Below are 12,663 nucleotides of genomic sequence, written 5' to 3'. Positions count from 1 at the left end.
GGGATTAGAACCACCGACCTTGCGTGTCCCAGTCACGTACCTTAACCAGTACGCTACAGACCGCCCCTATATCGATGCCTGTTTTCACGCAGGACAGTTTATTTGACCACGTTGCACAACTACACGCACTGCATTTACAGAAGAGCCCTACCCTGGACTGCAGCCACACTGAAAACCATGCAGCTGGTATTTCCATTGTTAATGCACCCTCATGAATACACAGACATGTGTAGCTTGATCCCAGAGACACTCAGACATTGCTGCTGTTCTGAGTGTTTTATGTGTAAGCTCTGTGCATATGTCTTGCCCTTCGTGCTGCATTACGTTGTGGAATATTGGGTCCAATGTCCCTTCTCCCTTTATCCAGTGTGTTTTGATTGACAGCCTGTCGTGTTGTCTTGGGAGTGCGGGCACGCCCTCCCCCCTCACTTTATAGTATGAATGCTTTCACAGGTCTTATTTCGTACACAATTTGGTGGACACCCCTGCAGTATTGGGCTAGCAACTGACAGACACAAGGGGGTGCTGTCGGCACATTTCCTCTACATGCGTGAATTTCTCAGTAGTGTGTTTTTAAACATACAGACGTCCAACGTGTCTGGATCCACATGTTATTTTACTCGGATATAGCTGACAACACGGCAAGACATATATTTAAATAAGGCGGTTTACACAATGTTTTCAAATACACTTTTGGACATATATTTGTACAACATGAAGAAGCCTCCTTCACATAAAACAGTGATTATATTGGTATATTTCTGTAAAGATAATGTATTTCACTCATGACACAGTAATGAACTCTTATGTTCAGGATAAAGCTGGCTCTTTGCTGGAGAGCTTGACTGTGGGCAGTGAGGTGCTCTCTCCAAAGATCTGTGGGCCTGAAAATGGGCCCCTGAGGCACGCCGTCAAACCGAAAAACATCTGCCATTCTGTACAACAGGGTCTGCTCCGACAGAACTGTGGAGAGAGGTCAGTGCATACCACTCATCACCTACACCCCCAGCCCTGTAGAGAGTTGGTACGGTCCAGTTTCAGTTGGGTCGAGCAGAACTCACTGGACACGAGCTACACACAGCCTCTGGATGATGGTCTGAAGCCCCCGGCCCCTCAGGCTGAAACAGGTGAGAAACACACAGCAACACGGTGTGATCAGTGTATCATACCTGCACATTAGTCTGTCATAGATCCTGTGTGGACCGGCAAAGCCAGAATTAGTTTATTTCCAGTTTAACCTGACTTATTTGTGTGAAATTTTATTGGACTTGAACATCAACAGCACTTTGAATCTGATTAGTCCAACAGCAGAGCTGAAATTGTATTCTATCAATCTAGGGCTCACAGATTCTGTCAGTTCTACAGACTGTCAGTTTAGTCCAGTTCCAAACTCTGATTGTGTATTATCAGTACTATATTATCTATATTTTTTCATCATCATTCAGGCGTGATGAAAAACTCAATTTTACAGGCCTCATTGTGCCAGTTTCCCCGAAATGAACTGTCTGGAGTACAATTCCTGAGCCTATAGACTTGTCAAGACAGAGGATTTCTTCATTGATTGAATCAGAGGTGAGCCCCACAGACTGATCTGGTTGCACTGGCACCATAAACTATTCAAAACAAATATTCTGTTCTTACTTTTCCCAGAGCTCAGAGGACTCAACTACATTTGAGTCAAATATCATCAAAGTTCATAATTTTTTTCATGTACTCCGCAAGCCTTCATAATTACTGGCAAGGCATCTAAATGTTGTGCATTAGCTATTAAGAAAATGTACTTGTGAACTGAAATGACTTGCAGTTAAAAATGCTCATATTTGGACACACCAGAGGACTCAGATGGACAGATTGCAAATCATGATCAGAAATGAAGACGAGCAAGTTAAGTTTGAACCCCTGGGGGGGGTGTGTGTGTGTGCGTGTGCGTGCGTGTGCGCGCGCGTGCGTGCGTGCGTGCGTGTGTGTGCGGGTGTGTGTTTGGGCGGGTGGGCTGTGTGCTTTGTGTTTGCATTTTTAAAACAAACACCCCGCAGTGGCATAACTTAGTCGGAACTGGCTGCTGGCTGTTTGATGCCAAATCTCTGTTCATTTAGCTGGCTGTCTGTAAATGAACTTTCTGGAATGTATTTTTAATAGTTGTGCTCTTTTGAAGCGGGCTCTCATCAGGGCGTAAACAAACCCTCAAACCCACAAGCCCTGTTGCCACGGCGCTGCTGAGCGGATCATGAACGCCCGCCAGTGAGAGATCTGGAGCACTCCGTCTCCCAGGAAGTCTGTCTGCTAGGCCCAGAAACCAGGTCTCCCAGGAAGTCTGTCTGCTAGGCCCAGAAACCAGGTCTCCCAGCAAGTCTGTCTGCTAGGCCCAGAAACCAGGTCTCCCAGGAATTCTGTCTGCTAGGCCCAGAAACCAGGTCTCCCAGGAAGTCTGTCTGCTAGGCCCAGAAACCAGGTCTCCCAGGAATTCTGTCTGCTAGGCCCAGAAACCAGGTCTCCCAGGAATTCTGTCTGCTAGGCCCAGAAACCAGGTCTCCCAGGAAGTCTGTCTGCTAGGCCCAGAAACCAGGTCTCCCAGGAAGACTCTGCTAGGCCCAGAAACCAGGTCTCCCAGGAAGACTCTGCTAGGCCCAGAAACCAGGTCTCCCAGGAAGTCTGTCTGCTAGGCCCAGAAACCAGGTTATGGACGCAACAGCTCCTCGTTCTGGGATGTCTCCAGCTGCAGTGTTTGCAGACGTTGATCGTGCCTCTCTCGCTGGTCTTTGTGGAGAGTGAGACGTTGTGAGACGGGAGTAAAAACAGTTGATGTGCGCAAATGGAATTTGGATGCAACTCTCGTCAGTGCCTCTGGCTACCTTCAGGAGCGCTCCCGGATCAGTCATCCAACGGCAGCCATTTTGTGCCAGAAAGCTCACCGCACATCAACCGAGATAAACCCACTTACTCTTCAGAAAAATGTCAGGTCATAATCACAGTCTAATTAGTTAATTTCTTGCATTTACACATATTTTTATCGCACTCAAATTGCTTTACAGTGATGAGGGGGAAACTCGTCTTAATCACCACCAATGTGCAGAACCCACCTGGGTGATGAACGGCCGCCATTTTGTGCCAGAGTGCTCATTACTCATCAATGGCTCACTCCTATGAAAAGTGGCAGGTGGTAATGTCTGGTTAACGTGCTAACGTGCTACGGTCTCACCTTTGTTCTCCACCTGGAAGTCCTCGGGCAGGAGCTTGTCCTGCCGGTTGCCCAGCACAAAGGCGAGGAAGGAGAGGATGAGCGAGTCCAGGATGCTGATGATGGCCAGGATGTACGCCCAGCGGACCGTGCAGTTCCCCAGCGTGTACTTATCCGTCCGCTGCCCGCACATCCGCTTCACCTGCTCCGAGTCCCAGCCATCCGGATAGATCATACAGCCCATCACCATGCACACCGCTGCAGAGAGAGGGAGAGGGGGAGAGACGGTCACTCTCTCATTCAGTGACTCACTCGATCACTCACTCACTCACTCACTCACTCACTCGATCACTCACTCACTCACTCAGTGACTCACTCGATCACTGACTCACTCATTCAGTGACTCACTCGATCACTCACTCACTCACTCACTCACTCACTCACTCGATCACTCGCTCGCTCGCTCGCTCACTCACTCACTCACTCGATCACTCACTCACTCACTCACTCAGTGACTCACTCGATCACTGACTCACTCATTCAGTGACTCACTCGATCACTCACTCACTCACTCACTCACTCACTCACTCGATCACTCGCTCGCTCGCTCGCTCACTCACTCACTCACTCGATCACTCACTCACTCACTCAGTGACTCACTCGATCACTGACTCACTCATTCAGTGACTCACTCGATCACTCACTCACTCACTCACTCACTCACTCACTCGATCACTCACTCACTCATTCACTCAGTAACTCACTTGATCACACACTCACTCAGACACTCAGACACTCACTCACTCACTCATTCACTCATTCATTTTATAGGTTCCAGTACAGCAGACAAGCTCAGTAAAGTGTAGAAAGGTATTTGAATAGGCTGGTGACTTGCAACATTGTGATTGCTTAAAAACCGAGTGGCACGATGGGTGTCACAGATTTCTGTGTTGATATATGAAACCTCATTCTCTCACAGTCAGGGGCTGCTGGAGTCTAAAATGATACTGCATTTACGCAACACTGTTTCCTCCATTCCCAATTTACCTGGCTGCTCATTAGCATTTCACAAATGTGGGTAACATTCAGTTCTGCTGCCAGCAAAATTATCCCTGTTTATAACGACAGTGGAAAATGCTTCTGGAAAACCTGAGCACATAAATTAATACCCAGCATACCTGTCCAGAAATCAGACTTCATTAGGAAGCCCATTAAGTGTTTCCATAGCAACTCCAATTCCTCACGCCCTGTTCTCCAGTTCTGTGTGTAATGGAAGCTGCAGGGTCCAATATTCTGTCCAGTGAGTATCCCTGTACTGGAGCCCTTACACACTTATCCCTGTATGGAGCCCTTACACACTTATCCCTGTATGGAGCCCTCACACACTTATCCCTGTATGGAGCCCTTACACACTTATCCCTGTATGGAGCCCTTACACACTTATCCCTGTCCTGAACTCATACATGCTGAGCAGACACACATGTAAATGCCCCCCATCTGAACTGCATGCCTTCATGTCGCCTCTCTACTTTACCTGCTTGTTTGATACCATCTCGACCTGTAGGCCAGTGGAGGATAGGCATTCCCCTATAGCCAGGTTCCTCCAGAAATTTCTTCCCATCAGGGAGTTTTTTTTATTGCCACTGTTTGAGGGTTTTTCTCCCCACTGGGGAGTTTTTACCTCATGCGTTATCTGGGAACTCAGGGCTGGAATTTCCTCTTTTTTCTTCCCTTCTGTTTCTCTGTAAAGCGTCTTTGTGACGGCCTTCTGTGAAAAGCGCTAAACAAATAAAACTGAATTTAATTGAATGTGGACTAACTTTGCAGATTAGCGGTAATGATCAAGGGTTGAAGGTACAGAGACTGGGCAGGCAGGCAGCCTTCGGGGGCACATGGATGAATGAGAGCCATTCATTGTAAAGCGCTTTGGATAAAAGCACCATATAAATTCAGACCATTCATCATTTACCTGTCAACTTTGCTCTACATTTATCCAATCCCCCCCTCTGCCCAAACTCCTTAAGTTAGTCAGCCATGTGTCCACCCGCTGAAAGGTAACACGAGACCAGCAGATATTTGGTTAAATATGTGAACATTAAGTTGTCCACGCAGGTGAATAATGAATGAGACGCTATCGCGCGCCTCGCACAGGAGCTGTGTCTGCCGCGGGTCTTCAGTTGCCAGGCAACTGATTTGGAAGCGGGTGATCTACGGTATTCCGTTTCAGTACTTTCTCTGCTTGCGATCTTATTACCGCCGGGAGTCACAGATACCGCGGACCACCGATAACTAGCTGCTCCTTTATTGCCAAATTACTACGATTACTTTTAGCTTCCTCGCTTAGCTATTACAAAATGTAAAATGACGAATCATAATTGTTTTAGTCTTCCTGATTATGTAATAATTCATAATAACAATTTGTTAATTAGCTGACAGTTTTATCCAAAGTTACTTACAGTTGATTAGACTAAGCAGGGGACAATCGCCCCTGGAGCAATTTTGGGTTAAGGTCCCAACAGCTGGACGGATGTTATCGTGACTACACTGGGGCTTGAACCAGCAACCTTCCAGGTCCCAGTCATGTACCATAATCAGTAGGCCACAGGCCATCATGCCCTGCTCTATAAGATGTATTTGCGTTTTAAATGCGCTATGAGCCAGTCCAGTCTCTCCCAACATCAAGCAGATACTGACAGATAAAAGGTGTGTTGACATTCTTGCAGCTATGTTGCGATTAAATATACTATTTTTTTATCTGAACCTTTCATGCCATCTCTGATAAATTGCCTACAGATAGATTACTTGTTGAAGGAAATGTCGCCTCCTGGTTTTATGGAGGGTATCGATTTTGAGCAGGAGCCAACTTCTCTGTAATCGAATGTTTATTTCTCGGTGCCAGGACATCTTTGCAACACACACACACACACACACTCACACACTAACATTTACCCTCCATGCAGGTTCAGCGCTTGAGCTCTTTCTGTGCGAGGCTTTGCCATTCTAAAGGAAAGCCCAACAGCTGCTGTGTTATTAAACACTCGGACTGGAGTAAAGGGTTAATACGCACAGGGACCTGGTCACGGCTCCGGGGTCTGGTGTTTCGCATTCATTAATAAGACCAGGGCTCCGGTGGAGGACGGGGTAATCCAATCTCACACAAATCGGCCCCGTTCGTACGCGCCGGGCTTCGTGCCCTTCGGTGAGAGTGAGTCAGACGGACGCTGTCTTTGCTCCGTCTGATCGCACTCCGCGGATCGCGGGTGCTGTCCCTACCCTGAGCCCCGCCGATGAGCGCGTGCACCGGGGAGGTACAGAACCGTCCGGAGCGGTTTAATCACGAGGGATCGCAGGGACACCCAAGATTGCTAAAATGCATCTCTCCCGGGTACATGCAGGGAGCACTGCGTGTCAGTGATGAAACTCTTTATTTATTTTTGAAACTAGTCTCAAAGCAGTCTTCCCAAGTCTCAGAAGTCACGTCTTAACAATAGCCCACACATGTACCTGTAGGTTTTGCGAAATAGTTGCCAATTCTTTAGTGCGTTATAATGCGTTATTGTGCATGTACTACAAGTGCATAATCATCATTGCATTTTTTTTCTTCTGTTGTCTCTTACTTCTCCCTGAACTTATATTGTTATTAATTCAGGCTAAAGGGGTTTCCAATCCAATCCGTTTGAGTATATCGCTTTTCATGTGGAAGGAAACCGGACTTGGCCGCTTCGTGTGAAATCGATCTGAACTGCCCGCGCAGAGGAGAAAGTGACATCTCGTGCGCATCCTGTCTTTAACCCGGTCGCCATATGGCAAACCATCGAGAACTCAACAGTAGCCTGTTATACACTTTCACCGGTACCCTGAAACAAATGGAAAGGGCACAGCAGTAATCTACTTTAAACTGATCGTTTTGCAGTGACCCGTATGCGTTTCCTTTCATTTGCTCTCGCCAGACTACTTAGCGCGGCCAGTATTTGATATCTGTCTGTAAAACCTGTGATCTGTGATCGCATTTGTCATTATTGTTTGACGGAACACCTCCAGTGACGGAATTCTGCTCGCTGACTCTGAACAGTAAGCTCGTTAATGTTAAGCTCGTGTTGCAGCCGTAGGCTAGGCGTCCCGTTGACTCATCTGTTTTTCTGACATCTCTGAAGGCTACCCACGGTGTCGTGAAAGAAATCGATTGTGTTATCAAACTAACTGGTTTTGTGACTTACTCACCCACCGTTAACGTATCTTGAAACGGTTGGTTGTTGGTTCAGGTTGAAACGCTAGGCAATGGCTACAAATACAGACTGGAAAGTGGAGAATAGTTACCTCCCTTGAAGTGGCCATGTGCTTGCCATGTTTACTTGCTTGGAAAATGCAAATGTATGCATCTCCATGACATGTAGGCAACGCTCATGTTTAATATATTATGTATTTCTCCCTTACTGTGTTCTGCGCCTGTTGGTACTCTCCCTGCCCTCTGCATATGTGTGTCCCCTCGGTGCGTAAGAGTGGTGCTTCTCCAGCGCATCACTAAAAATGTGAAATGACAAGTGCTGAGCGTCACCCGATTTAAATGGCTCATTTCTCCTTCTACAACACGACGTTTCTCTCCCGAGTCTAATGGTGCCAGAGCGCGGTCATCACGTCCCAATTAACACGGCAGCACCGAGTCTCGGTTATCCCTGACGCAACTGCAGAAGCCCAACTGCACGTTGTCGGCTAAACATTGGTTACACGTATTCTCCCCGATAAACCATGAACAACTAATTAGCTTGTGTCGTGCTTTTTTTTAGTCTATATTTACTCTAGAAACTTCTTCCAACTAATCAGTGAGCGCCTCTTTGCGCGCGGCGAAGTCACTCACAGGAAGCCAGCTGCATCCAGGCGCAGATCTTGTAGACACTACCCGCGTTGCAGAAGAAGAAGAGGGTGAAGCAGACGATGCTTCCCACGACCAGCAACATGGAGATCCCCACGAAGAACATGGCGGTCTTGAAGGCTCCGGACGGGATTGAGCCGAAGTCCAGGGCGCTCCCCTTGCAGATGAGCTCCGAGGTCAGCGCGTTGCCGATGCAGTAGTGGAAGAGTCCGAAGTAGCCCGCCTGCGGGGTGTTCACGCTGTCCCCAATCCAGTAGGGCTGGATGAACACTATCACGGTGATGATGGCGAAGCAGATGGTAAATATCGCCCAGAGTACGCCGATCGCCCGGGCGTTCCTCACATAGTTGGTGTGGTAGATTTTTGCCGCCTCCTGGGCAGGTAGCATTTTATCCATGGTGTGTACGGGGAGCGAAAAAAGCAAACAAAACAGGAAAAACTAACTAACAGACGCACTGGGAGAGCACCAAGACGCAAGTAAAACGGAAGAACTCCACGTGTAGAAAGTGCCTTCCGTCTTCTACCCTTGCTATAGACTCAGGTCCTCAGGTTAACCAATATTTCTTCCGTAGACAAAAATGTATAAAAAACCTGCGCCGCGTTTCCTCACTCGATTCAACCGTTTGACCACTGCTAGATGAAAAAAGATACTCACATTCACTTTTTTGTTGCCGTCTATAGTATATACGCGTGCATGGTGTAATCTTCTGTCGCCGTTTCCCCAGAAATGACTAACACATCCGTTTTCTTAACGTGGATTAAAAGATACTGCTCTTCTGTTTGTGTGTGTTTTAGTAAAATGGAGGAGCTGGCGGTCCGCTAGGATGGCAAGCCCATCTGTTGATCGTGCTCAGTTGGCCCCTTACGCGCTCTCCTCCGCGCTTTCAGAGCGCGGGCCAGATATTCAGCACCACTGACAGCTCCATCTACAGAGTGATGACGTCCATCTCACGCCGGCGCTCGCGGAAGGGGTAGGGTGGTGATGAATTCCACCTGACTACATGCAAGCGGGAGACTGACAGCCGAGCGGCGCGATCGTCCGAGTGGAACGAGCTAATGAGGCGAAAAGGCGGGGTTTTTTTTTTATAGCCCTCCCGTGGCAGAAACCAATTTTAACCGGATTTAAAATAGAATTGTCTGGGCAGTCTTATGACAGAGATGCCACGCGTATCTTTCACACCGCGCGTATGAGTATCACCTGCAGATTACCACATATTATAGCTGGTTCATCTTAATATGAAGGCAAAGCCACTGTGTCACAGTAATCCGGGAAAGGACAGTGAATTCATTGTAAATCAGAATATCAGGTAACCTGGCCGCTAATATATTTTACATTGCCCTTATGAATATTACCTGCATATTACCACAAGCTATAGCTGCCATCTTAATATGAAGGCAAAGCCATTGTGTCACATTAAACCGGGAAAGGACAGTAAATTAATTGTAAATCTACCTGGAATAGAATCTCAGGTAACCTGGCTCATTCACCACCGGGAGCAGGTGGGGTATGAGCTGTGTCTAATTTATACCGTTCATGTGCTTTTTTGGATGAGGGAAAAACTATCTCACTAGGCAATGTTTTATATCTGAATCCAGAAAACAACACAGGTGTTTCACGTGGCACTGTCTTTGTTTGGGGTTGTGTAATTGTGCAAAGTACATCTCATTTGTTAGGTCTGATAACCAGGAAAGTGTGCGCACGCGCCTATCTGTGTGCATGTGTGTAAATGTTTGTGTAGTTGTGTTTGTGTGCAATTGCGTGTGTGTTTACAAGTGTGTATAGGTGTGTTTTGCCACCTAATCATTCCCTGATTTAATTGAATAAAATGATCTCTCCCTCTCCACCTCAGCTGCCGTGCATCACCCAGGTGGGTGCTACACATTGGTGCTGGTTGAGGTGAGTTTCCCCCTCATCACTGTAAGTGATGTGAGTGTGTTTAAAGCACTAAAATATATAAATGCATGGAATTATTATCATTATTTTACATGTATGTGTATGTGTGTGTGTGTGTGTGTGTATGGTTGAGTATACATTTGTTTGTGTATACACGTGTTGCACATGTTTGTGTATGTACATGTGTGCATGTGTCTATGTGTGTGTATACGTGCGTATGTGTGTGTGTGTGTGTGTGTGTGTGGTGTATGGTGTATGCGTATATGTATTTGTTTATACACTTTACACTGCAGTCTGTACATTCTGGATGACCAAGAACCAGGAATGCTGTCCCAGGGTGCCGAGTGGCCATGCTGTGCCGATCCTGAAGGAGCTGGGTATCTATGGTCATACCACTGTTAGCGTGCATTGAAGTTAAAAGCCAGAGAAAACATATAGATCATTGAGATCCAGATGATACTTCCGGTAAAAGATCCGCTGTCAACTTGTCAGGAAATGTGCAGTATGCTGTTCAAAGACTGCATGTTAACTTAGCGCGTTTTTACTACACTTGTGCTTTGGAAACAGCGCCCCCACATGGCAATCTTTAATAATAGAATATAAAAATCATGCTGTAGGGTTACTGTTGATTTTCAGATACTGATGGGGGTTTTCTGGTCCCACCCTGTGTGTGCGTATGTGTGTGTGTGTGTGTGTGTGTGTGTGTGTGTGTGTGTGCGTGCATGTGTGTGAGTATGTGTGTGTGTGCATGCCTGTGTTGTTTTGTTGGGGGTGGGAAGGGGGGCGTTAATTAATACACTGGCTCATTTTTATTTCCTCATATCGCTGTTTGACTTTTTAGTCTGGCGAGTTTTTGCTCAAACTCGGAACTTCAAGCCCAACGCGAGGGCGCCATCTGCTGCCCGTCCCATTGAAGAGTTCCCGCCCATTCGCTGCTACTAATGAATGGAGAACAGTATTGCCCTAACGTTATTGATCTGGCCAGGACACTCTTTCGTCGTGCTTCGAGCAATCAGCAAGTTAAAGGTTCAATAGATACGATGTTTGTTTTAAAACATTGTTACAAGACCATTGAAAATCCCTTCCTATCATTGAAAAAGGCTCACTGACATGCTGACTCACCGCCTGCCTGTGTTTATAGTCCTTAAATTCGGGTTGAAAAATATACCAATGACGGTCCGAAACATTGTATAGCTGCACAATAATTCAAGCTCATTGGTTGAAAATTGGTTCTAACTGCCACAGCCAATAGCGGGGGTTGTAGACATAAGATGGTACGCCCCGGCAAAAGAGGGGTATTTGACGTAAATTAGCTATATCTTTTGACAACAATATCGAATAAATCTTCTGAGTTCTCTTCTCGTTCTCAAGAACTACTCATCGTAAAAATCTAAGTTGACATTTTTACGATGAGTAGTTCTTGAGAACGAGGGCTTTGTTTGACACGTGCGCCAGTCTCCATCTGCACCTGCTCTATCGCCCTGTCGCCAAGTCTGGCGGTACACTTATGTTCATTTAAATCACTTCCCACCGGATCGATTGATATCTAGCTCTGTGCCTTGTTTATTTGAATAGATAGATAGTAGGGATGTGACAAATCATCAGTTTTCGTAAATGGTTACCATCGGTAACCGATACTGCTTATGGCCGCTAGGGGTCGTATATTTTTTTAAACTACAGTTAAATGCTGAAAAGACTTTCAGCTTGTCGGAAATATAATACAAAAAAATCGGATATTGTTGTCAAGATATAGTTAATTTGCTTCAAATACCCTATTCCAGTCGCCGGTCTGGTCTATTGTACCTTTAAAGTAGCTCTTGATATGCAATACACATGCATGGCCTACGCGAACACACTACACAATGCGGTGGCCTTTTGAGATTAGACAAATAAATCAATACGTGTCTCATTTCCCCGATTCAGCCGCTCAGCTGTCTTGTCCATGAAGAACCGCCACACACATGTTGGCTGACAGACGGAAATCGCCATCTGTTTTTACTGATAGCGGTTTGGGCTGCATGTGTTAAATGTCAACTCACAGGGGACACTACTGAGGGCACCACATTCAATATGATCGGCTAGTTTATTCTTCTGCTATTACAAATGGGCCAATACAACATAATAATATTATTAATAATAATAATAATAATAATAATTGAAAAAGAAGATGAATGAGTCATTACGACGCAAAGAGAGAGATTTATTCCCCGGGGATATGTTCGCCTGTTGTTGACAGTGGACATGCCCGCAGTTTTGTCCTCGCTCAGGGACGGTTATCAACCGTCACATAACACAGCGCTAAATGCGTTTACAGTATCGGGTAACCCCTAGTGATCACGAGCTCACACACAAATGTGCCACATGTTAATTAACGATATTCTATCATCTAACCCTCGGGGGTTCTTCTCTGTACATGAGACCGCACACTCGCTCACGTATGGTGTCCACTCTCTCGTCATCTCCCGAACATACTGTACTTATCATTTTAACTTATACACCTCTCAAATGACTGAATACAACACAAACTGTTTCTTTAACCAGCCCAACAACACGCCTCTGGCTACGAACCGGTCAGATAAGGTTGCATGGCACTTATTTAACAGCAGGGTACGCCATAGAGCGATCTCCTTGCCATTTTAATCGTTAATACATAATACATAATTAACATTTTAAAATTCAGTTTAATTTCTGCAAGCCTGCTTATACATGGCAACTATTAAT

At 46.1% G+C, this 12,663-nt stretch overlaps 1 protein-coding gene across 2 annotated transcripts; it reads right to left on the bottom strand.

The window, feature by feature from the left end:
• Positions 1-597: 597 nt before the first annotated feature.
• On the bottom strand, positions 598-9,033 carry lhfpl5a (LHFPL tetraspan subfamily member 5a). 2 transcript variants are annotated; one of them, XM_061220596.1, is made up of 3 exons: positions 8,034-9,033; positions 3,200-3,436; positions 598-1,118 (listed from the first exon to the last, which is right to left on the bottom strand). In XM_061220596.1, exons 1-3 carry the CDS (start codon positions 8,443-8,445, stop codon positions 1,114-1,116), a joined length of 654 nt encoding a protein of 217 aa, XP_061076580.1. In that variant the 5' UTR covers positions 8,446-9,033; the 3' UTR covers positions 598-1,113. The 2 variants fall into 2 exon arrangements, with proteins under 2 accessions (XP_061076580.1, XP_061076579.1); XM_061220595.1 differs by lacking the exon at positions 598-1,118 and having other exon boundaries at positions 3,180-3,436.
• Positions 9,034-12,663: the final 3,630 nt, after the last annotated feature.

Source organism: Conger conger, chromosome 14 (assembly GCF_963514075.1).
Source record: "Conger conger chromosome 14, fConCon1.1, whole genome shotgun sequence".
NCBI lineage: Eukaryota > Metazoa > Chordata > Actinopteri > Anguilliformes > Congridae > Conger > Conger conger.
The sequence above is the reverse complement of the archived record's forward strand: the minus strand, read 5'-3'. Positions and strand labels throughout refer to the sequence as shown.